The sequence below is a fragment of the Balaenoptera acutorostrata genome, chromosome 1 (assembly GCF_949987535.1).
Source record: "Balaenoptera acutorostrata chromosome 1, mBalAcu1.1, whole genome shotgun sequence".
NCBI classification, from domain to species: Eukaryota; Metazoa; Chordata; class Mammalia; order Artiodactyla; family Balaenopteridae; genus Balaenoptera; species Balaenoptera acutorostrata.
Window position 1 is genome coordinate 195,049,031 of NC_080064.1, and position 27,230 is coordinate 195,076,260.

Here is a 27,230-nt window from a genome sequence, read left to right on the forward strand (position 1 = left end):
GAGCAGTAAAGGTAAACAAGCCAATTACTATGCAAACAAATATTGTTTTTTATGGTAATTTAAACACTCAGTGTACATTGGAGTGTTAAAATACTAAGAGGAAGCACAGTATCTTCTGGTTATCATAGGGACGGTTGGATAAAACAGAAAAATGCTTAAGCATACATAGGATCAGTAGCATAGGGGAAATATATTAAACACAGAGCAAAGGCATTTCTAACCAGAGGGGTATCAGAGATTACAGTCACTAGAATAGAAGGCATAAGTAATTATTCAGAATCAACTCTTAAATTATGAGAGAGAGGATTGGTTTCATCACTATGAGTTTAAAATTCCACAAGAAATAGCTAAGCAAAGAGAAGTATTTTATTAAGTTGGAGATGAAAGCCAACACAAATATACAGTGGTAAATATTGCTATGCTTTGGAGGAAATGTAAGAAAGAGAAAACACATTATAAAATGTGTAAACTAAATACAAATCATCTGTCATTGTATTTTTGCAGAGTTCTGCTCTGAATCAGTGCAGTCTTGAATGAGTTCTGCAGCAAACCAGTCTGGTTTCAAGGAGATCACTGGTAATAATTTTGATTAATAAGGTAATTGTAGGGTGTTACTAAAATCCATTTCATTCTCAATTTGATGAGTAAAAAGCACTAATGTTCTTACAATGAAGGTAATAATTATTTGTAGCCATTTCAATGATAAATTCACAGTAAATCTATCCAGTAATTATTCCCTTTGATTCTTTTAAAAAATTAAAGCACCGTGAATAAACAATATATAGATTTTATCAGCTCAAAACCAAAATCATTTCAGACGCTTAGTGAAGCCAAAATACAGTTGGGTTTGCCCAACATTGAGTGATTTTGCACTTTTTTGGAGCTCTCCTGATTTCTAGCAAATTGATAAGTACCTGAAAATCTCTGTTAACTGAACATTATAAGAGCAAACCCAGGGCACAATGATTCTCACAGTACCGCAAGAATCGATTTCTAGCCTATATTAATCCATTTTCTTCCCAAAATTTAGATTATTACTTGAGAAAATGATAGCAGAGTGAGGTCATCAAATAAACCATGGAGAGTACTGTATGAACAGAATCTCTATCAATTCTCTGACAAGGCACTCTATATTTAACATGGTTACATTTGGAACTTGATCACCATATGCAGCTATAGGTCATTAAGAGAAAGACAATATCCGATACCTATAAGTGGTTCAGGTTGTGACAAGTTATGCTTTTGTGTATGGTTCCAAATGTGGTTGGTACAGAAGAGCTGTTCTCCAAGATCCAAGCTTCTTGAGCTGCCAGAAAATATCAAAACAATCGGGGCTCTTTGGAATGCGTAGTTAACTTCCTGCTGTAGGACAGGAATGCCAGCTGCTCCTGTAGCAGTGGGTTTCCAGATGTCAAGGCTGTATGGAGAGTGAGGTAATTGCAGGAAGGAAGGGATACAATTTTGTTATCACAGATTACCATCCCCATTGAAAACCATGGCTACAGCATTAATGTCAGCGCTTTGGAGACACACAGTATGAATGGGAGGTCTCCGAGTTGAAGTGTAGAGGTTTGTACATTTGCTTCTGTGGAAGAGGATAGGCCAAAATTATTCAAATGTGTGGCAAGAGCCTTCTCAAAGCTGTAGTGTCGGAGTGATAAAGCATCTGTAATGCTACAGGCCTTATCAGCTAAAGTAGGTCTTAGAAGGCCAAGAACAAAATAACAAGATTTAACTATAAGTGTTCTGGAACTATGGCTTGCCCATTGCGTTAAGAAAAATAAAATGTTTGGATGCAAATTAATTAATCAACGACTCTATTTAGGGCTGTCTTTTGTTATTAGTGCCTGAGTAGGGGAAAGTGGATGATGATTTCCCGGTATTCAACCAAGAATAACTTATTTCTCAATTTCCCCTGCTGTGTTATCAATAGACCATAAGTTATCAAAAGCACTATAAACATTTAAAAACAAAATTATTGGCGTGTAGTTGATTTACAATGTTGTGTTAGTTTCAGCTGTACAGCAAAGTGATATATATACATATATTTCAGATTCTTTTCCCTTATATGTTATTACAAAATATAGAGTAGAGTTCCCTGTGCTATACAGGAGGTCCTTGTTGGTTATCTATTTTATATATAGTGGTGTGTATACACCAATCCCAATATAAACTTTTATTTCAAAGCTAGAATCAAGGTGTCACATTTCTATCTGGGAATTTTAAAGACTACCTTATTTTGGCATATTCCACTGGCAAAACCAGTCCATATTTGTTCCCAAATTATGGAGATTAATTGAGAAAATTTAATGTAACAATTTCTTGGCTTTCTGTCTAAGGCTCCCGATTACCTACATGCTGCATGTAGCACATGTGTTTAGTGTTGTTTGTAAATGAACAGAACAGTTGGTGCCTTGGTTCACCTACAAACATAGCAGGGTTGAAGATGGTGTCTGAAAAGTCCTTGATTCTGGATCCATTCTACCAGCCACGAAGATAAGGGACTTCTCATTTTCCCTCACATCAGAAACTCTATCCTACTCAGACTCGAAGATGTGCATGGGTCTTCTAGGCAGTTGCGTATTACGATTGGCGTAACACCGAGCTAAGAGCTGTCAACTAACTAGAAATAAATCACATGTGCAATTCTTAAGCCAGGTCTCCCACACCCTGCAGAGTTTCGTGGTTATGCCCGTCTTGTCGAACCTGTCCTATTATATCTGACTAAGGGACACCTGATGGCACAATTCCAGGAGTTCCATTTACATCATCACCTCTGTCAACGGCATCTCCTGGAGATGTACTGTGCACAGTTTCTATGGCCATAGGTGACAGCCCTGCATACCCTTGAAAATATTTTTTTGAATCCTCAAAAATGTATTCAATATATTACACGTCCCAGAGCTTAATGACATCCTAAATGTCATACGATCTTGCCAAGTGCGGTGCATTGAAGCTACGAGATATATAAGGACAAGAGCTGTTGCATACATTGAGGGGGGGACGCTGAGGGTGGAGAATGATAAAATTTTTTTCTGGCAGGTGGGAAAAGAATAAATAAGGAAAATATAAACAAAATATGGATAGCTAAGTGTTTGCTGGTGTAGGAAAATAAACTTTTACTTTGTAGTAGGCATTTTTTAAAAAGCTTTTAGCTCCTTTAAATCCCTGTTTGGGAGTAGTTCGTCAGTTTTGTTTTTCTTTTAAGGTTTCCTGTCTTTCAATGGTATGTGAAGACTCTTGTATTAAAAACATTCTCTCTCATAAGTCATTCTTTCCAGTGACAAAGCTGATTTGGTCTATTGCAAATGAGTAAACCCAAATTTATACAACTCTTTTATGTCTTTGTATTTATAGTCTCTGCCATTTTCAATAAAGAAAAAAGTTATCAAGTCAGGCTAAGAAGCTACATCTGAAGTTGAAATTGTCTCTAGGGCAGTGGACATCTCAGGTTCTGGATCACCTGAGAACTTGTTAGAAATGTAGGTTCTCTGGCCTTGCTTACTAATCAGAAACTGGGCAGGAAGCCCAGTAATTTATATTTCAACAAGCCTTTCAAGTAATCTGATACAATGAAAATTTTGTGAAACTTTGACCTAGAAAATCTGTGGTAATAAAAATGTTTCTTCAGTAATTAAATAGCAAGCAATAGTCGCAGAGTATGTAGGTAAAAGAAATGGTAATTTCTTTTTAATTTCAACATAGTTGCTCTAAAAGTGTTTTATACTTTTCAAAATTCACTGGCAATGATAATTTCTCATATCCACTTCTCCCCTTGTTTGCATCTTATATTATTTATTACCAGGGAAAGCTTTCTCTGTCGTTAAAAACACACACATGGAGAAATAAAGCATTATCACACTGAGCTCCTACAGTCCTATTTTTTGTATCCTGCAGAAAATATTTGCATTACAGAACTGTTCTTCACTTGATACATACGAGTTCTCTACGCAGAGTTTCTACTGATGGTAATGTGAAGAACCAGCGTAACTCATTTTGCAGTGAGATAAGGGAAGAAATGAAAAATGTTTAGACAAGTGGTTCTCCACCAGGGGCAATGTCTGGAGATATCCATATGGTGGGGGAGGGGTGCTGCCCACATCTGGGGAGTAAAGGCCAAGGAGGCTGATAAAAATCCTGCAATGCCTAGGAAATCTCCCACACCCATAATTATCTGGTCCAAAATATCAATAGTGCTTCTGTTGAGAAACCTCGGCCTAGAGAAAAATAAAGTCCTATTTCATCAAATTAAGTTAGTCATAGTTACTATAATTTCCATGTTACTCACTTGGGAAGCCAAAGCCTTCCATCATAGCTGCATAACCCTAGAACATGAATTAAGTTCCCTTTCTTATACTCAAAATCCCCACTTCCACACCAATCCTCAAGCCCTGAAGAGAGCTTTCCTTCTTAGTGCAGAAGATATGGCTAATTATTACAGACCAGTATTGAACCCTCTTTTAGGAGCTCACATTTTTGCACTGGCATTTTGAGTTCCACGGCATATTGCCTTGTGGGAATGTTCAGCTGTTAGTCAATTTCTTTTTCTGAAAAATGTTGTTTACTTGAAATAAGACTTCATCATGAAAAAACAAGCATTTATTTCACTATCTGTATGTTTATGGCTCCTAACAAGATTCTTTTTTACATTGCATCTTTTTCTCAATTTCTATTATGATTGAACCCTATCGAACAGGTTGATAAGATACTAAAGCATAGCCCAGTTTCTAAACAAAACATATTTTCCATTAGTAAATATCTTTCAGTGGTCCTTTCAACAACTTCTACAACAGCTCTGAAAATGTTTTCTGAAGGGCATGTGATTACTTTTTCCTTTCTTAGCCAAAGGATATTTTCGGGTTTCTCTGGCTAAAGAAGCCATTCAAAATTTAGTAGAATTGTGCAACATGAAATTTAACAAAGGACAAATGTTGTTGTGTGTATGTAATTTATCTGGAAACATAAAGAGCCTACTGGGAATACTGTATTTCTGTGCAATCTGATTTGAATTTTCATGAAGTTACATCCTTTGGGCACTGTCTGTAGAAAGCAGGCAGGTGACACACAGCTGCACCCCCCTGCTCCTGAAGATTCTAGGAGAGGCAATTTGACACGAAGCCTAATTAACTCTGCAACGTTTGATCACAGATATTTTTATTAAGAGCATACGTACCACCCACCTGCAAACTTTAGTGTTAGCCATGGATCTCTTCACGTAGCATTAAGACAAGAAATACCAGACTCCATTGTTACAGAATGGTCTACAGAAGTACCAGGAAAAATAACCATGCAAATCCTCATGTGTGCTGATTCCTCTCACTTTTTGGCTCAGGGAATAACATTTTCCCCTAAATTCGCATTCATGATATTACACTGCTCTGTGTTTTCCATACTATTATGTAAATGATGACAATAATAGGGACAATTCAGATCTTGATGCTGTTTAACTGAATTTGGAGTCCCTGAAACACATGTCAAAATTTAACATGAAGGCGATCACAAAATTCCTGTTTAATTCTTTTTTAAAAAAATTTAGTTTCTCCTAGATGTGTCCTCGATATTTGGGGACTGAAATATGCCCCGAATAAGGAGCCAGTGTTTAATTCTGGAAACTGATAATCTCCTGATTTTTACTATTTCATTAAAATGCCCACCTTTAACTGAGGAGGTGGCCATCTTTTAAATATTTTCATCAAAATGTACTTCAAACTAAAAAGTTAAACAACTTCTAAGATCTATGTGAGATTTGCATTTTTAACCTTAAGGCAGTGGGTCAGGCTTTTTGGAGACAAGACCTTCTACATGTTTAATTTATAAAGATACTAATTTCTAGTAACATCACTATACACATTTCCATATGACGTTTCAAACATTAATCTGAGTAAATATTTCTTTTTTGAGTTGTTTGATATCCTAGAAAAACTAGAAAGCCAGTTTAGGGGTATAATTAAAAATTTAAAAGCTTTGTTTCATAAACATATTTTAGGGTATGTATAATATCTTTTTTTTTTTTAACATTAAGTCTACTATGTCTTCAAGAGCAAATTTTATTTTCTCTAGAATACCACTGACTGCCTTTAATAGTAGGATCTAGCTGTTTATCTGCAGTAGATTTCTTTCACTCTCCCACTTCTGCCAGTTGTTTTGAGAATACTCAGAAGTGGAAGATAGGGATTTTTTTCTTCATTTTTTTAAGAGCACAATGTTAGTGATGGAAAAGAACTTCTGAATTTCCAATATGCTTAGGACAACTTACCTTCTTGTCTTCTGGGTGATCCTTTTTGTTCTGATTATAACTATAGAACTCTGAGTAATATATAATTGTAATACAAAAAAAGTCAAAAAGGGGGTTGTACTTATATACAAAAATAATATTCATTCATGTGCATAATTTGTATATGGTTTACATACTTTATACAATGATTAAAGGACGTTCTGCTATATGAATAATATCCCCAGGTTACTTCAATATATATTATAGCCTATTGAATAATAGTTATATTTTACTGCATATATATTTTCATGATGATATCTCTTCTCAAACATTTCTAACCAGTTATTGGGAAAATATATTCTTTACCTAAAAATAGGCAAAACTACAATTAAACCAATGGCACTTATAGACAAGCAGAACGACTTAGCTTATTTTCTGGGCTTCATTTTCTTTGTTTCAATTTGAGAGCTGTATTACAAAATTTCTATGATTTCAAAATTTCTATGATTTCTTCCAGCCCTATGACTCGGTTAATTCCAATAACAGATATTGGGATATAAAGAGAAGGCCAAATTATGAATTGAAACACCCAGGATCACAGCGACTATTATGTAACCAGACAGGCACCTATAGCTCATCATTTTATGAGCGATCTTGTTACTATTACAATTTATTCTTCAAATCGCTCCATCTACAAGTTTGATAGCCTGACATCCATATGTGCATACGTGTTCTTTAAAACCATTCCAGGGGAGGGACTTTTTCTGAAAATCTACAGCCACAGCATGTCCAAAAATGAACAAGGTCAAGTAAGGACGCTCCTGAGATGCAGTGTCTCTTTTTAAAACATGTTCTTTGTTGCCTGGGAGGCCCCAGCACGGAGCAGTGGTCAGAGGCCAAGCAACTAGTGTTTAAAAAAAAAAAGTAAAAGAGGTGAAAAAATGGGAGGAAGGAAAGTAATATGTGGAATTGTCAAATACAGGGATGGAGTCAAATGGTATGGGGAAAGGAAACAGAGACAAGCAGGAAAAGGACCCAGCAAGTAATCCCGACCGTGTCGTGAGTCTACACCGCTGAGTCACGGGTATACTGTAAAGTTCCCTCTTCCCAGACTCTGTGCTTAAGTGACTGTATCTTTAAACTGCCTGATCCAACAGCTGATTCAGTTGCCACCACAGAAATAGAAATTATAGCTTTCAACCCTTCATTTTATCCCTCTTACCTATAATCCCCTAGTTCCAGTCTGTCTGACAACTTGACAACGTTGTTGTTTCTTTTTCTTTCTTTTTTTTTTCTTTTTCTTTTTTTTTTTTAATTAGCACAGCTTTGGGGTACCACCTAAATATGCTTTACACATAGATAACAGTAGACACCCCTGGAAACTCTTGATGAGAAAAAAAAAAATCCTGCTGGGAATATAAAATGGCACAGAGAACACACAGAACGGATTCTCATAATTGAGATTGTCATGTGTCTTATTAAAAGCCATCATTTACCTGGAGGTCTTTCTTTAAAGCCTAAGATTCTTCACAGATTTTACGTAGGGATATCTTTTCAAAGGCTCACTGATCTACTTTCACATGTGTGTTGTTTGCTTGGGTCCTTCAAAGGGCTTCAAAGTTTACTTTCATATTTAAAAAGAGTAATGATGAAGGCTATTATTTGAATGCAATGCCTTCAGTGAGACCAAGATGCTTATTATAATTGCCCTGATGAGATGGTCAAAGCCTCTCATGGCTCCCAGCCTCCTCTAATGTGTATTTAGGTGCCCTGCCGGATGGCTCGCCTCAGTGTTGTGGCATAGGTTTGATGAAAGGACGGTAAGCAACATCAATTATAAAAGACATATGTTAATGAGAAGAAGGAAAGGAAGAGAGAGAGGGACTAGGGGAAAAAAAGAAGAATTATCTGCAGTACAAAGAACAAAGCATTTCAACTGAACTAAAAGAAATGACGTACCTGAATCACGTCCTAATTTTAGGGTATAACTATGCTCTTTGGAGTATGTGTCTTTGGAGACATAACATATTTCTTCAACTTTTGTGGGACTGTTATTGAAGGTGTAGATCAAACTGCCTTCAGTTTCCTTTATGGACTTATTGGTAATTTTGCCACGATCCCTGTACAAAACAAAGATGTTACGTAAAACTCAGGTCATGTTAAGCAAATTAGCTAAAATTGATTTTTATCCTCTTATGGAAATGTTTTCCAATCCAGCAATCCATAGAGATCTGTCAACTTTTCGTATCCTAAATTTTCCTTTTTCCAGGACTACTAATTTAGCCCAGAAAACATTGTTTGCCCACGTCTCCAGAAAATAACAACCAAAGACCCCTGAAAAGGTAAAACAAATACTTTTGCCTACCTCTGCTATGCTAATTAATTATAAAGATTACTTTTCCTTTGGAGGTATTTCCCATGTGTAAAAAGGTTTTAAAATATTAGATACTATTAGTACAATTCATAAATAAGTCTAGATTTTATTCCCAAGCCCGTTAAATATATTTGCTTTATTTTTTATCTAATTTCTCTAAAGAGACTAACTTATCTATCTAAATAATACTGTGCTATATTTATATCATTCTTCTAGTCTATGATAATGGTTGAATCTTCAAAAATAAAAATATTGAATGTGATTAAGCCATGTGGTTTTCTGCCTTTCAATTAAACTAAATGAAGACAAACTAATGTGGGGTTTTTTTCCCCCTTTTTACTGTAGAATCAGAGAATCCTGGTATTATGTTTAAAAAAATACCATAAGAGACAGTGTCTAGAATTTATGAGTTTGTTAGACAACTTATTTCTTCAGTTAGACAATGTATTCTCCCCTTAGGAATGTATTTCTGTTACTTTTATTGTAAAAGACTATCAATATTTTCTGTCCACATAACAAGATGTTTCATTCCCGTACTTTTCCTCTGTGCTCCTTGGCACCTGGGGTGAGGCTCTCGAGAGTGCTCCGGGGCACAACTGAAGGCGTGTGAATACCCCTTGGCTGAAACTACAAGGGAGAAGAATGTTGAACAGCCTCCCACGTGCCCCCTGCTATTCCCAAAACTTCCCAGGCAGAGGCCATGGGTGTGGCAGTGAGGGAGGGGCTTAGCACAGCTCCTGTTTTCTGGCTGGGGTTTTGGGCATCACTCTGTGCATACCCACTTAGCAGGAAAACGACTAACAAGGGGAGAAAGAGTTCATATAAAGAAATACGTCAGATATGCTTTAAGATATTTAAAATCACTCTGTCAGTTTTAACATTACAGGAGATTGGAACATTCTGAAAAGGCCATGCATACACCCATCAACTGGTCTGCGGTGTGGTGATCGCCTAGCTTTTGACTAATTTATTTTACTGAATTCACCAGGGACTTCCTATCTCTATTTATGACACCGAATTGTTCTTCACGTGAAATTTAAAGTTTTCAAACACAATGGAAGTTGAACACACCCCCTCCCCCCATGCACTCACATATGTCAGCATTTTGGAGTCCATTCTGCCTTTGCAGGTTCATCCCCAAACAACTTTCTATGACTGACAAAATTCCTCCTATGATAGGGAAACTGAGGCTCAGAGAGTCACTAAAGTTACAGGGTGATTGAATATGCATAAAAGGTTATGCTCCCAAGGGTGTGGAGAAAAGGGAACCCTCCTACATTGTTGGTGGGAATGTAAGTTGGTGCAGCCACTATGGAAAACACTATGGAGATTCCTTAAAAAAACTAAAAATAGAGCTACTGTATGATGCAGCAATCCCACTCCTGGGCATATATCTGAAGAAAACTCTAATTCAAAAAGATACATGCACCCCAATGTTCATTGCAGTACTATTTACAATAACCAGGACATGGAAGCAACCTAAATGTCCATCAACAGAAGAATGGATAAAAAACATGTGGTACTTATATACAATGGAATATTACTCAGCCATAAAAAGAATGAAATAATGCCACTTGCAGCAACATGCATTGACCTAGAGATTATCATACAAACTGAAGTAAGTCAGAAAGAGAAAGACAAATACAATATGATATCATTTATATTTGGAATCTAAAATATGACACAAATGAACCTATCTATGAAATAGAAACAGACTCACAGACATAGAGAACAGACTTGTGGTTGCCAAGGGGGAGGGGGGTTGGGGGAGGGATAGAGTGGGAGTTTGGGATTAGCAGATGTAAGCTTTTATGTATAGAATGGATAAACAACAAGGTCTTACTGTATAGCAAAAGGAACTATATTCAATATCTTGTGATAAACCATAATGGAAAAGAATATATAAAAAAGAATGTATGCATATATATAATTTAATCACTTTGCTGTACAGCAGAAATTAATACAACATTGTAAAGCAACTATGCTCCAATTTAAAAAAAAATTTTTTTAAAGTTATACTCCCAAACAAGCACTCCATCCACCATACTCCCTTTTCATGGCAAATAAATGGGTGCTGGGGACACTTAGATTATTGTTAATGCCACAAATAAAATCTCAATGTTATGAACTCATGTTATAAATTAACTGTATTTTGATTAGATTGGAAAGGATAGCTAGAAAGTATTTTGATCTGAATACTGTGATGGGAATAAAGAGTGTATGTGAAACATTTTAATGGTCATAGAATTTATCTACTCTTCTCATTTTCCACTCAGCCATCCTTTATTAGATTGTGAAGTAGTTGTTTTTCTCTCTGCTATTCCTATTAACTAAAGAAATGTAAGAATAGCAGGAGCTTGGAAGGGAATGGTAGAGGACAAAAGATGTTCTGAATTTTTAAAAAAATAATTTTTGTAAATTTTTTAAATTAAGGCTTCCCCAGGGCAATGTCTTGGTCTGTAGCCCCTGACAGCTACTATTAATTACAGCCTATCCCAAGTATTCCACAAGGATTGAACCCATTTATGAAGAACAGAGAACTGTTGAATGGATTGGGCTGGGGATGCAAGCAGACTCAATTTGGGAGAGAAATATTTACTAAAGGTTTCAATGGAGCCATCAAAGCCCAGGATATTTGAGTAAGACAAAACTCTATCAAATGGTCCATTTAAATCTTCTTATAGGGTTCTCCTGTTTAAAAGTGGCCCCATGGTCACTTTTCATATACAACCGAATGTGCCTCTGCATGGTGTATGAAACAAAAGAAATACAAAGACAAACAAAAGTTGACAAGCTAAGAAGGCAGGTGGGAGAAATCTTCCTCCCTTGCTTTAAAAGATTATGATAAATTAAAACTGCAAACTCTGGGGACTTCCCTGGTGGTCCTGTGGTTAAGAATCCGCCTTCCAATGCAAGGGATTCTGGTTCAATCCCTGGTTGGGGAACTAAGATTCCACATGGCACGGGGCAACTAAACCCTCGTGCCTCAACTACTGAGCCCACGTGCTGCAAACTACAGAGCCCATGCACTCAGGAGCCCTCATGCCACAACCAAAAATCCCACATGTGGGAACGAAGATCCTGTGTGCTGCAACTAAGACCCAAAGCCGCCAAAAATAAATAAATAAATAAAATTTAAAAATTAATAAAAGAACCAACCACTATGAAAAAATAAATAAATGAAAAAAAATAATAAAGCTGCAAACTTTCTCTCCCTCTCCCTCTCTCTTGCTCTCTCTCTCTGTATCTACAATATATTTAGAGCATCACTTGAAGATATGTTATAAATTAATTCCCTAATTCATTTCGGGAGTTTTTTTTCACACGTTTCTCTTTTCATCTGCAAAAGTCATCCTGAATTTAGAGAGGAAGAAAAGCATGACCTTCCATAGTCAATGATGATCTTTCTTTGTTTCCCAGTCCCAGCCTTTGCACCTACATGCTGCCCCGGCACGGTATGGAGGCCAATCAGACAGCTCTCACTGCAAGATGCCAGAGAGACTGTGGAAGCCAGAGACCCTGGGCTCACAGGCTGAAACTTGCTTGCTTGGCAAGGCTCAGATGCCATGGTTTGAATCTCTAATAAACAGCTCGTTGCCTCGCCAGTAATGTACCCTGGGGCTGCTGGGAGGGGATTCTTTTTATAGAAAACATAAGGATTTAATATCTCTACGAACTCTTTGATTTAATAGAGTTTTGGGTTTTTTTTTAAACTTTCCCCTTTATTTTGTAGACCCTGTGATGTGAACCAGTGTTAATTCTTGATGCGGCAGTAGGATGTAATCAACGTCTCTCTACTGGGCTCAAGATTCTTTATCCTTTTTAACCATGTGCTTAAAGGAAGCATAAAATATCTTGCCACCGAATGTCTTTTTACAGACTGAAAAGACTTTTAGGTTAAACAACATTTGTGAGGTTTTTGATGCAATCAAATGCAATTTCAATCTTCTTGAAAGATCCAGCCCTGCCTCTCGAAAATTGCTCATATGTGTCAGCTTTCCATCTTTCTCACTGGTGTTTTACACATGAAGTCTATTTTCACTGAGAAAATGGAATCTTTGTGTCTTTGTCTCTGAGCGTGCTGCTTTCAGGCATGTTCTGGCAGGGGCTTTGACTGTCGAGGCTCTGGGGGAGGGGCCTGGCAGTCATTTGTCAGCTTTTCTTGCATCTGTAATTTCTGGCCACTCAGCAGTATTAGGGGGTCTCAGAAAGGGGGCGAAGAGGGTTGAGGGGAGAGCTTGTCACTGATGAAAGCCAAACTCTGCATAACTGCCTGAATTAATGACCAAAGAGAGAGAGAGGGGAGTCTGAAGAACTTTTATTGTGCCTTAATGAAAAAGATTTTTTGGAAATGGCTAATTTACAAAATTGCACATTGTAACATTTTCAGATCTCAGTTGAGAAAGCCCCTGTCCATATTCTGTTACCGATTTCATTGCTTTTAGCTTGGCATTGGCTCATGAAACTATTTTAATTTTCCACCAGTGGCTTCTGGTTATTTCTGTCCTTATTTCCTCGTAACGTAACTGACAGGCCAATTAAACATCTGCAGTTTTTTAATCTGGATTTTCCCCCATAACTATTTTGCTTTTCTTCTAAAACTTCCAGATGTTTTGGCTCCTTTAGGATTTGACGGCATGCAACTATACTTGCTCCTATTTCAAAGACAGAGAATCAGATGGACCGGCCAGATGTTTCTATAGGAAAAGCTTGGTAACACACCAATAATCGGGTCAGTATTTTTGTCTCTTTATAGATACTTTTACCCTAGTACATATCTTCTTGTCTTTTAGCATTTTACTATTTGAGTTGATCTTGGAAACATTTTTGTAGGTGATTAGAGTTCAGAATTTATGCTGTTATCTGTAAAGTAATTTGTTATGGCCAATGAAGAAAGTATCCAATTCTGTTATCTCAGTGTCTAGCGATGGGAATAGAAGCTGCTGTGATTTGTTTTTTATTATTTCTGTCTTTTTTTTCCCCTTTGTGGGAGATAAGAAGTTGTAAAACTATGTGAGGCAACAATGTATTTTAACTCAGTTTCCGGCTTTGTACAAACATTAAAGGAATCACCGATATCTTGCCTTGTCTGGAGAAGAGTTAAAAGAGTCTCTAATGTACTTCAAGAAAACCTGTTTCCCATAATTAATAACAGGAAGCCGGGTAAACAGACATTTGCTGACACGTGAAACTGAAACAGTAACATATACACAGAAACCTGGGAAATGAAACAACGCAGCAGCCCTGTATGGTTATACCAGAGCGCAGCTCGGTTGTGATAGATTTATTCATAGTCACATAAAGTCCAGGGTAAATGATCATTCACTTTACATTGCAAGGTGACTTCTGACCATTCAAACACATGCTCGTAGAGTGCAATCATTTCTCCCACGGTTAGTATTTGGAAATGATCTCAAGCTATTCATACTCTTAAGATTTAGGCAGAAAATCATTCTTTCCTGGAAGATAGATTTTCCTGACAATCAAGTAAACATGAAGGAAGACAAGCTTTTCTTTTTTAAAACATTATTATGAGATTTAAAAACCCATTCTTGCTACACTTCTGGAAATGAGAACACTTAATGGGATAATCTTGGTGCGTGTAAGGTTGCTTTATCGGGGCGGGGGGGCAGTGTATATTCGTGAGGTCTCAGGCAAACTAAATGCAGCAGGTATTAATTAGACACATAAAGGATCACTGGGCACCCTGGCCCAGTTGTGATTACAGCTCCAGACCAGCTTCCCGAGGAAGTAATGTGTCTTTATCTTCCAGTTGTATCAGAGAGTGGGGACTGTCTGTGCTCAGTACTGACCTTGAAAGCAGCAAACTGATGTGATGTGTGGTTTCCCTGCTTCTTAGAAGACTGAGCTTGATTTGAATTTGGGGATTTTTGTACAGAGTTAGCACTTAATGTGCAGTTAATTTTGAGGTATGAGTGGCTTGATCCTTTAAGTGAAACATTTTTTATTACATTTTAAAGTTGACTTTCTGAGAACTGTTAAATGTAAAATGAAGCTTCATCGAATGTTTATTTCTGGTTTTGTGGGATGAATAGGAGAATAAGGAATGATGGCAAAAGTGAGGAAATGTGTGTGTTTTATGATGTACATATTGCAAACTAGAGGATGTATTTTGACTATTCTAGTGTAATAAAAAGAAACCTACACTGTTTCACACAGACAGAGTTATGTGTCTTCCTGGTAAGCTCCCAGTAAGTCACATCTTAACACTAGAAAAATGCAGTGTCCTGGGTACCAGAATCAGAGGATTTTGCATCCACGTAACTTATCTCAAAACTGAAAGCCAAATGTATTGTTTTCTTAACTATATCTGCAGTAGATGTAAATTTAAGGCAGAGGTGTTACACTCAGGTCCAATTAAAAGTAAATATAAATTGTTTCATGTTTTATATACACATGGATGAAGAAAAGTAAATAGGAAACACTTTATCTCCAGAATCTGCTATTCGTTGTGGAATTTGGAACCCACCCAATGAATATCTTAAATTTCAAGAAACAATTGAGTTGCAGTGAAGCTTTGTTAATTGCAAGCAAAAAAAGAAGACATTTTCTGAGCTGCAAGATGTCAGTGAGTTTATAAAGGCGCAAGAAAGTATGTAGAGACTTAAAGTGTACTTACTTATTTGGACTTTTGTTAAATATAGGATGGACTATATATTGAATATTAGGAGTATACCAGCTATTCAGAATATTTTTTTGTAAGAAAAACATGTTAATGAATTCCAAATTACAAACAACGACAACAGCACCATTGCTGTTCTCCTTGTTAAGCCTTATGGAAAGAAAAGGAAAGCCCAGCAGGTTTGGTACTAGAATTATGCCATTTGCAAATTGACGCCTTGGAAAATAGAAGATATTTTTTCCAAAATATTTTAGGTGAGGATCTTCTTGGAATACTTTTCAAGTATAAATTATAAACTTTCAACTATTAACCATAAAGTTTAACCCTATGGAAACGATGACAATGCATTAAAAAAATGATTTTCACAGGCAGACTCATTATTGTACACTCATGTCATGATATTTAAAGTTGTTCTTGGAAATGGTTCGTCATAAAGATCCTGTAGATGACCTGAGTTACATTGTTCAGTGACGATCCCAGAGCCACCTGAGATGTGGTTACTCTTACTCCTCAGGTAGGTTCGGTTGAACAGAATTAGCAAAGTCTAGTAAGAGTAGCATTTCCCTTCCTTTCTTTGACTCCATCAGAGCACAATGTCTTTACATGAACCTGATGGAGACAATCTGGTGAATTTATTAAGAGAACAGTGAACTCACAATTGTGACAGAGTCAGTAAATCCTCTTGCTTTTGTGGAAACTACTAACTAAAATTTCTTAAAAATGAGATCTGGAAGCAGAAAAAAAATTTTTTTAAGACTGAACCTCAGTGTTGTATGGAGCTCAGACCAATATTTCGAATGAAGAGCTAAAACATATAAAGCAAACTTACACGTTAGACCTGTGTACATTTTCTAATAGTAACGTCTTTTGGTTCAAGTGGTTTGTGTGTGTGTGTGAATTTCACTCATCTGTTTGCTCGTTATATAAATGTCCACTTGATGGTTGTTCTGTCACACTGTTTTCTAGTTTCTATTTGCTTTTTAGGAACATGCCCAGAAAAAGCTGAACATCTATTTCCTGACTTCTGCCTTTCCCTCCTTTATTTTTATTTATGTATGTGTTTATGTATATATTCAGTCCTTTGTGAATTTTCTCTAAAAGGTATTTCAGAGAGATAAAATATATGGATATGAATGGAAGCTGGCAAAATTATTTATTGATTACTTGGTGACTCCTGCTTCCTACAGCTTTAGTAATCGCTGTAGTCTATCTGGTACCTAGTGAGTTTCCAGTACAAGCTTGGAAAATTTTTTGACAGAGAATTTAGCAGTTTCAACATGACCTTTCCTGTTCCCCCTTAAGCTTCACTGCTATGATCAAACAAAACTCTAAGACTATTCCACACTTCTCAAAACACTTCTCAAAAGGAAGTGCTTCAAACTTCAACCAGGTTTCTGGAGATCTGTCTGTCTTGCATTTTTGTGTGCTTTAGTTAGCACGTCTCAATATATTTCCTGTCATTGTCATCTTCCTAAACACTGCAACTTGTGACCCACACTGAACCCATTGCTGGAAAACCTATTATTTTGCTAATAATGAGCTAGCAGCAGAAACTATTAAGATTGAAGGGCAGTTTTTAAACATGTACTCGAGCATGAATAAATGATGGTTGTGATGGGACCTCTATTGAAGTAACAATTAAAATTGTCTTTGTAGTATAAATATAGGTCAGACCTGGACAGGTATATGGTCTATCAATATTAGGAATGCTGATTCCTCTATTAAAAAAAAACAAACAACACAGAAATTGCCTAAGATATAAAGGTCAACCTCTTTTTATTTATTGCCTTACACTAAAAGGGTGAACTATCACTGCCATCTAATTAGTATTCTTCTTTCTTTCCTGTCCTACCACTTATATGTTTTCCTCCTTCAAAGGAAACCAAATTTGCTTTGCTGGAGGGGAAATTATGTTTATAAATTTTAATTTTAGAAAGTAAAAGCATATAGTTTGTCTTGGTGGTTTAACAGGTCGAGTATGTTTCATCCATAATATATTTGCAAGCTGATTGAGTTCTGCTTTACAACATCTGCGGATATGTAAGAATAAAAGTAATTTGAAAGTGTAAGTTACACTTTAAAGTGAACGTTACTCTTTAAACGAAAACTCTGAATGATGTTGCTTAAGAGAATTCCTAACTTTTAAAAACACTGTGGATTTACTTATCAGTTGCTTAGAAAATCTAAGTATGTATCACGAATTTTGTTGAATTTTACTGGCTTCCAGATGAAAACTTTATTGAAACTTCAAAACCATGGTACACAAATTCTGCATGAAAGAAACCTAGAACAATGCGCAGGCAACTTTTAGGAACTGATGCTGTTCAATTCTACTTCTTCTATTCTGTATGGGATAAAATATCCCTAAAGTTTTCAGCTCACTTGTATTGAAGTGGTATAAATAGGCAAGTCAAATTGTACAGAGAGAATAGGACACGAATCAACTCTGCCTGTTTCTGCCGTTTCTTCAGCAGAATAGTTACTAAATAAGTTGTATCTTATTTAGTATCTGGATACTAAATAAGATACAATAGATACTAAATAAGTATCTATTGCATCTTGTAAACAGGGTGTGTGCCCTTTCATTTAGCAGATCCTGTAACTTCACTGACATCCACATTTCACAGGATGGGAATAGAATCAACAGTCTTTTATATATCTGGGAAAAATTGATTTATTGAGGAGGAAAACCACAGATTTTTTTTTTCTTTTTTGTATGCTTTACACTTTCTCCTGTAAATTCAGTGGCAGCAAGCGTCATTAAGCCAAATTTGGTTCACGAGTTTAAATTATAATTTCATGTAATAAAAATTCTTGCTTTAACAATGTTTATTAAGCAGAATCATTCAACACTGATTTTTCTTTCAGCATAACATACACTTTTAACGTTAATCAATTTAATTAACATAATGCAGCAATATCTTTTTTAAATAAATAACTCTTACCAAGTTAACACTATCAAATGGTGAAATTTATTGTCACTATATTATACAAAGAGAACTTCTTTATTTTTTATATTATATGAGTAAATTTCTATGTGTAATTGCAAGAGGGATTGTTTGGTTATGGCCTTAAAGCTCTATGAGAAAATATTTCTAATGTGAATTATTGGTTTCATAAACTAAAATATTTGAGACATTTGTGGTTTTAAGTGGCAACATACTTTTTTGTTAATGGGATTAGAAAATGTTGGACCCTGGAACTTAACAAAACGACCAAAAAACCATTTCACTGTACTCTCCCATCATGTTTAGTATAAGCATTGAAAACAGAACAGAACAAGAAACAGAAGACACAGAGGATAATACACTGTGGTTTCTCCTCTTACATGATCTTTTGAAAACAACTAAAATATGCAAGCAGGGTTGAAGCATGCCTGACTTTCAGACAATCCACTTTACAAAGGAGTGGGTTTGAGCCTCAGTGACTCTGACAGGATAAATTATTCTATCCTACTTACAGGGAATCTACACACATCCATTCTAGCATCTTCTAAGACAGGAAGAGTCACTTGTTCCCCTTAACATATGTGTAGGAACAAGAAAGATTTTCATGGGACAGAGCCCTAGACACCATCTAACCAATGAGACTATTCCCAACAAATATGCGCAGCCATCTTGAGTGCCCTGGGAGACTCTACTTACTTAAACAGAGGCTGCTCATTTCTGTACTTTAATAGAGCCTTACTCTAGTAAATATACACTGAATGAATACACCCCCAGCACCCCACACACACTCACGTCTGCGAATTCTCCTACCATCAAGGATTAGCACAAATGCTGAGGAACGAAGACTCCGAAAGGAAAATACCTGAGAAGAGATGACAGAACTCATCTTTGATGGAACAGAATAAAAGGTTAAAAAATTCCATTTGGACACTTGAAAAAAATGCTCATTTTTTTTTTCTTAAAAAAGAAGAAATTGGTGGACTTTATCAAGTATCATTGTTTAGACCTTCAGCCTAATGGCAGGCTTTTCCTCAGATCATGTAACCTGAAGGCTTGTTCAGAAGTCTGGTCTTCCGAGAGCAGGGGCTGTGTCCAGTTCTAGATTATTTTTCCTACCTCTTGGCCAGAATAGCAACCACAGGGACCATCCGCAGATGCACAATGCATTCAATTCAATTTCATTTTCCAGAGGACACGGATGGGGAAGAGAAAGAAAGAAATTCTTGGCTCAAGAGGCTGAGAGTTTATTTGAGTCAGGTGCGGGTCTAGGAGAAATATGCAAAAAAAAAAGTCTTGGGGAGGAAAAATGAGTCACAACTACGTGAGGAGGAAGCATCTTTAATGTCAATGTCCATATTTCTTGATTAAAATATGGGTATTTGCATCATGCTGTAGCATTCTAAATATAATAGCAGCCAAGACTCTCTAAGAATAAATTCTTACTCAAGAACAGGAAGGAAAGAACTGGTTAGAACCCTAATGGTACAATAAGAAGCACTGTCTAGCACAATACTATTATTACAATAAAACCTGTTAGCTGATTGGTTAATGTCTCAGAGTAAATGCACAGGTGACTGAGAAATTTTTCAGGATTAAAAAAATAAGTCATTGGCTAATATTTCAGAATACATAAATATGTGAATAGTCAGGACTAGCAACACACATTTTTACTCTTAGAAAGAGTTTATTAAATGGTATTTTCAGGTAGGCTTTTGATAACATTTAAATTTTTAAACACACATATTTAAAAACAGGGCAGGACAGAAAATATCACTAACTGAGTGTAAGCACTCGCGCACACAGGGTACTTACTGAAACTGCTCAAATATAAATTATGCCATTATTGTGGTGGCTACAAGATAAAAGCATTGCTAAAAATAAGTACACTAATCCATTGAGAGTAAAATGCTAGTAATGTTTTTAATGAAGCTAACCATTTAATCAATATTCAGAATTTTTCCTAATGCTAAAATTACCTTACATATGGCCTTTTGGATCAAAACTCCTCTTGAGTATGCAGAAGAACACTGGCAAAACGTGAAATGTAGTAGAAGGAATAGTAGCTTTGGAGCTCTGGGATCTGGCTTGACTTCTGACACAAAGCCTGTCACCCAGCCATCTCTGAGAACCGGTGTTAATCCTAATAGATGCGGCCCCTAGAGAATAAGGTGGGGCATGATTGCCAGGATAAATTAGATACCACAAAGCCCCCTTAGAAAAGAGACTTTTCTTTCATCTACATCTGGTAGAATCCTACTTAGTAAAAGTCTTAAAGAATAATTTGACCTTGGTTCTAACAAAATAGATCCAGAATCCAGCCACTTCTCACCACTCTGCTGCTACCATCCTAACACAAAGCGCCCGCATCTCTTCCTGGGTTCTTACTAGACTGTCCTAACCAGCCACCGTGATTCATCACTACTCATCACCACCAGCCTAGCCAGCCCTGCTCTGCACACGGAAGCAAGTGACCTTTTTAAACCTGTAAGCAAATCGCATCTAGTCTACTGCCCAAACTCACCCCAATACATCCCCATCTCACTCAGGATAAACTCCCAAATCTTAACCGTGTCCTGCAGGGGTCTGTCCACCCCACCTCTCCACACTAGCTGCTGGCACTCTTCCCTGTACACTCCGTTTTGACTATAATGAGCTCTTACTTTTCCTCAAGCACCCAAATAATCTTCGTGCCTCTGGAGCCTTTGCACTTGCTGTGTCCTGGTCTGGAAAGTTCCTCTTTGGATATTTCTACTGCTTCCACCAATGGTTCATCCAAGGCTCAGCTCGAAGACTACCTAACCTAGAGGTCTTTCCTGATAGCTTCTATAAAATCTCATACCCTGCTTACTGGCACCTTACTGATTTTATATGTGTTTACTGTGAGCAGGGAATTTGTTTGTTTACCATCTTTTCCTCAGCAACTGGAAGAGTGTTGGACTTAAAATATAGGTGTTTTATAGTATAGTTTGAAGTCAGGAGCCTGATTCCTCCAGCTCCATTTTTCTTTCTCAAGATTGCCTTGGCTCTTCAGGGTCTTTTGTGTTTCCATACAAATTGTAATTTGTTTTGTTCTACTTCTGTGAAAAACGCCATTGGTAATTTGATCAGGATTGCATTGAATCTGTCGTTTGCTTTGGGTAGTATAGTCATTTTCACAATATTGATTCTTCAATCCAAGAACATGGTATATCTCGCCATCTGTTTGTGTCATCTTTGATTTCTTTCATCAGTATCTTATAGTTTTCTGGGTACAGGTCTTTTGCCTACTTAGGTAGGTTTATTCCTAGGTATTCTTTTTGTTGCAATGGTAAATGGGATTGTTCCCTTAATTTCTCTTTCTGATCTTTCATTGTTAGTGTATAGGAATGCAAGAGATTTCCGTGTATTAATTTTGTATCCTGCAATTTTACCAAATTCGTTGATTAGCTCTAGTAGCTTCCTGGTGGCATCTTTAGGATATTCTATGTACAGCATAAAATAGATAACTAATGAGGACCTACTATATAGCACAGGGAACTCTACTCAGTGCTCTGTGGTGACCTAAATGGGAAGGAAATCCAAAAAAGAGGGGATATATGTATGTGTATAGCTGATTCACTTTGCTGTACAGCAGAAACTAACACATTGTAAAGCAACTATACTCCAATAAAAATTAATAAAAAATAAAAAACATATAGGTGTTCACTAAATAAATGTTGAACAAAAGAATGAGTGGATAGCAATCAGTCTCAGAGGTATGTATATAAGCCATAAAATCTCTTAGGATTACATCTATTTCTTGCAGCCTAAGGTCTCCTCTCCTCCTGATCTTAAAATGGTACTTCTGTTTTACGTACTTCACTTATTTCTCAAGGTTTTCTTTGATGACCTCTTTATATGTAGTTTTTAATGATTAACGTATAGGGCATACTCCCATTTAAAGATTTTTATATTCAGCTTACAAAGAAAATTAGGACTGCTCGATTATTACAATTTAGACCGAGAAAATTTAGTACTCTGAAAATTATTGGAGCTATTTCAGTCCTAGGACCAACTCTTGGATTTCTGCAGGGGGTTTTCTCAGTTCTTACCCATTCATTCAATATTTCAACAATATTCACTTTGCACCTATTAAATGAAGAGCACTCTTCTGAGTGATTGAGATCCTACCTTCAAGGATTGGTCTTCTAAGGATGAAAACAATAACACAAGGAACAAAGTGCTCAGTGCCCTGAAGGGGTAGAGCTAGGTTATTAGAGTTTAAAGAAGGGATTAAGTCCAGCAGAGGTAGGGGAGGTGGGTTGGAGAAGGTGGCATTTGAGTTACGCTACATTTGGACATTCAGAGAAGAGCAGGGAAAAGTCATTTCAATAGGAGGAAACAACATCAGCAAACTAGGGAGGTATATGGAAAACAAAACAATAGGCTCACATAATAATGGGAAACCTTGCGCCATGGATGTTTATACACTTAAATTCTCTGTATAAGAGCACACCAGCTCTAATATACAGTATGGCTTAAATTTAAACGCACTTCTGGGTGCACTTGAAAATATGCATTTAAAAAGATAAAACCTTTCCAGTTTTCCCTGTTGTATAACGTAAAACAAAAAGAAATCCTCAACGATCAAAGTAGATCAGAAAATTCCTTAAGTAATAATTACATACTATTCCAGGCAATGTATTCAAATCTAGCTTTGAGTCCTTGCAGGAAAAAAAAAAAAAAAAAGAAAGAAATTACATAAATTTTTAAACCATTCTTTATCACCAGTGTCATTAGGAAATGTGCCACATACATTAGATAATGTTTTAAATGTGTTAACATTGTCAGATCTTTGCTTGCGTGGCAAGATACCTGCCTACATGCGCACACTGAGATGTGTTTCATGCTTTGTACCCAGTGAATATAAACATGGAGAACTCGCTAAGAAACCTTAGGGTAAAACTATTCTTCCATGTCTATATTTTTAGTGAGAATCAACATTTTATCTCCATGTGCAATTCAGGATTTGACTACAACTTTCTTGATCCATTGCATTACTGGCAAATATGCGACAAAGGAAGGGAATTCTACTTTGAGTTAGAATGGCAGCTTTGTGTTTTCTCCACATCAAAAGCATCTTTCAGTTCATATAGTTTCATTTTCAGATGAAGAACATCAAGATTCCTGTGCAGAGTGGATTTTGAGATGGGCAGAGCAGTGACACTGGTGCTGGGAACCAGGCTGAGTTGTCCCTTATGTGGTTTGTGTTTGCTTTTGACATTTCCAACCTTAAAATTCTACCTGGCCTGAAATCGCACTAAGTGTGTGCTCCTAACGTGTCAATAAGGGGTAAGACAAGGAGGAAAATAAACAGCTGCTTGTTTTTAGTATTTTGTTAGAAGAATAAACAGTTTGGGGAAAACACAAGTTCTATTTCATGCTTGGATCATTATTTAATTTTTGGCAATTACAATGTTACCTCATCTGAACTGAGGCCTGAGTGATCCTTCTAAAATGCAAATCTGATCTTGTCATCTGTCCTCTCCTTTGTCACCCTCAGATGGCTGCTGATGCTCCTCAGGGTGTAAATGGACCATGTATGTAGGGACCATGTGTTTAGGAATGAACTTGATGGGATTCCCAGAATCAAGTGCTCCACCTGTACAGATTGGGTTTCACTCCAAGAATGGAATGTTGTGTATATTCCTGTGTCAACCCAGGATGTTTTGTGGGAATTCTGTAGCTGATAGCTTTGCACTCCCACTGCAACTCTGCCCTGGGCCTCCAGCCTGCTGTCCACCCTGAGGATGGGGGCTTGCAGGCTCCTTGCCTGCAGCAGTAAGCCCTTGAACACACCTTTCTCTCTCTCCCCTCTCTTTCTTTTCTTTCTCTTCTCTTCCCATTCCCTTCCCTTCCTTCCTTCCTCCCTTCCTTCTTTCCTTCCTTCCTTCTTTCTTTCTTTCCTCTTTCTTTCTTTCCTTCTTTCTTTCTTTCTTTCTTTCTTTCTTTCTTTCTTTCTTTCTTCCGTGCTTCTTTCTTTTTCTTTCTTTCTTCCTTCCTTCCTTCCTTCCTTCCTTCCGTGCTTCTTTCCTTCTTTCTTTCTTTCTTTCTTTCTTTCTTTCTTTCTTTCTTTCTTTCTTTCTTTCTTTCTTTCTTCCTTTCTTCCTCTCTCCCCTCTCATTCTTCTTCCTCTTCCTCCCTCTCTCTCTCTCTCTCTCTCTCTATATATATATATATATCTCACCCACACAAACCCCCTATTGGTGTCTGGGGAAACCTAACTGGTCCAGGAATGGTGGGTGTCTTAAAGATGGCTACCTGAATACTGAGCAGCCTCTTCACGTGTGTTTTGCTGTGTGACTCCTTGGCAAATCCTATCTTTCTTAGAATTATGTTAGAACTAGGTCAGTAGAAATCTGTTTGCTGTGTCAGCTTCACCTGTGCACCAGAATTATCCCACAGCGTAGGAGTGGCTGTCCCAGGCATCACTATAGCATCTCTAGAACATCTGTGCAGAAAGGCTGCAGCTTTGAAAGTTATTTCTGCTCCACACGCAGCTGCCCTGTTGGAAGCTGCCCCCAAAGGCAGAGGGTTGGTATTAGCAGAAAGGCCAAGAGCAGAAGAGGATGCAGGAGAGAGAGGAGGGAGTCCCAGGCCCTGTCAACATTTCCAGCAAAATTGTCTCTATGCCCTGCAGAAACTCATGAATACTACATGGAGAAATGACTTGGCTAAAGATGTTTTCTTCTTGTGATTATGATGAAAGACTTAAATATTTGGAGAAGACTTTTATCAACTATGACTCTCAGGCCACAAAATGTTCATATGACACATTATTGAGGGTGTTTTAGAAGAAGCCTTGGTAGTAGAAATTTTAAACAGAATCCTTTATTAAAATGACTTGATTCTGTTGGTGGGAACATAAATTGATACAGCCACTATGGAGAACAGAATGAAGGTTCCTTAGAAAACTAAACATAGGACTACCATATGACCCAGTAATCCCATTACTAGGCATATACCCAGAGAAAATCATAATTCAAAAAGACACATGCACCCCAATGTTCATTGCATCACTATTTACAATAGCCAGGACAAGGAAGCAACCTAAATATCATCAACAGAGGAATGGATAAAGAAGATGTGGTACATATATACAATGGAATATTACTCAGCCATAAAAAGGAATGAAATTGGGTCATTTGTAGAGACATGGATGGACCCAGAGACTGTCATATAGAGTGAAGTAAGTCAGAAAGAGAAAAACAAATATTGTATATTATCACATATATGTGGAGTCTAGAAAAATGGTATAGTTGATCTTATTTGCAATGCAGAAGTAGAGACACAGACATAGAGAACAAAAGTATGGATACCAAGGGGGAAGAGGGGAGTGGGAGAGATTGGGAGATTGGGATTGACATATATACACTATTGCTACTATGTATAAAATAGATAACTAATGAGAACCTACTGTATAGCACAGGGAACTCTACTCATGCTCTGTGGTGACCTAAATGGGAAGGAACTCCAAAAAGAGGGGATATATGGATACGTATGGCTGATTCACTTTGCTGTACACCTGAAACTAACACAGCATTGTAAAGCAACTGTACTCCAATAAAAGTTACTTTAAAAAATAAAGTAAAATGTGTCCCCTAAAAAAAAAAAAAAAAAAAAAAAAAAAAACGTGATTAATGTGATGGTGAGAGCAGAGGTGAGAGGTGAATGGTTGGCAGAGGGGCGGGAAGGGGAGGGGTGATTTTCTTGGGTCCGGCTTGGGTGGGAGATCAACCTTTTCTGCCCTCTACAGTTTGGAGCCCCATCCATAAGCCCTGGATGGGATAGAAGGAATTTGCCTCTGGTGCAAACCCCCAAGGGCTCTCCATGAAGACTGGTGACAGTCACTTCAGCCTTGGTCCCTGCTTCGCTGCGGTGAAGTCTTGCCTTATGACCATGTGTGTATAGGTATTTGTCAGCTGCTTTGTGAATATCAATTTAGATAAAGACTCAAAGATGGGACGTTTTCTTTCACCTTAAATCTACCTTTTCCTATTTTATCTACTTTATATTCTACTTTTGTTTCTTTCATGCATATCTTTATGAGAAAGAGTTTCTCCTCCTTACTTTCGTGTACGGAGTGATTCTACCATCACAATACTCTTAGCTCTCTCCTTTCTTCTGTTCCAGACAGGCATCTAATTGGAAAGTTTGGAAGGAAAACCTGGGCACGTGAGCCAGCAAATCTCCATATTCCCTTCTTCTGTGTGTGTGTGTGTGTGTGTTTCTGTCTCTCAATCACTCTGCTCCTCCCCGTGAAGAACAGCTCTGCCTGCAGAATTCACGTTCCCTTGTATGACCTCCCTGCTGTGATTTTCAGCTCACATGCTTGTAGGTATAAGGCATAGTCTTCAAAATGATCAGAGGCAGCAGTAATAGAGGTGATATTCTGTCTCCATCTGTTTTATTTTTTATTTTATTTCAGAACTTGAAGGGGGAAGAAGGGTGTAATGTCTTGAGAACCCCAACTATCTAATGCATCGCTTGAAACAAAGCCTTGTCTTCTGCATGAAAACCAAGCATCACTAACGTATATTTACCCATATTTCATGCTATTATTATGATATCCCATTTCCTTTTTTAATGGTGACTCAGAGCTGTGTGTGTAGTAGGGCCCAATCTGACACATTCTCATTTTTCCCCTTAGAAAACATAAATCAAAGTATTCAATTACAAGTGCCCATACTTCATTTTCTTGGGGGTAAAAATGATAATCTGTACCTAAATTAGGACAATAAGTCAAATGCATACAGATTAAGACTTTTGATGGCAAACACCTGTATCATGCCTTCCTTTACTCTTTTAGGAAATATAAATTTGACCCAAAACAAAGCAAAGAGTTCTAACGATTTTCTTTTTCTGTGTTTTAGCCCAGATTGTGCTATTTTGCAGAACTGACGTATGTGGCCATTACAAATCTTTTAAATTCCTCATTACCTTCAGATCCACGAGGAGCTGAGGTAAAGGTTGATGAATCTGCACCGAGTTATGATTTCTTTACCCTTCCTGTAGTGTTCCCATTAATTCAGA

At 37.2% G+C, this 27,230-nt stretch overlaps 1 protein-coding gene across 1 annotated transcript in view; it reads right to left on the minus strand.

Annotated features, from left to right (window-relative positions):
- Nucleotides 1-27,230, minus strand: part of LOC130705647 (uncharacterized) — a 150,739-nt gene that overhangs the window by 105,028 nt on the left and 18,481 nt on the right. The window contains exon 2 of the mRNA XM_057533305.1: nt 8,174-8,334. Within this exon, the coding sequence (XP_057389288.1) occupies nt 8,174-8,334 (161 nt within the window). The remainder of the gene's footprint in view (nt 1-8,173; nt 8,335-27,230) is intronic.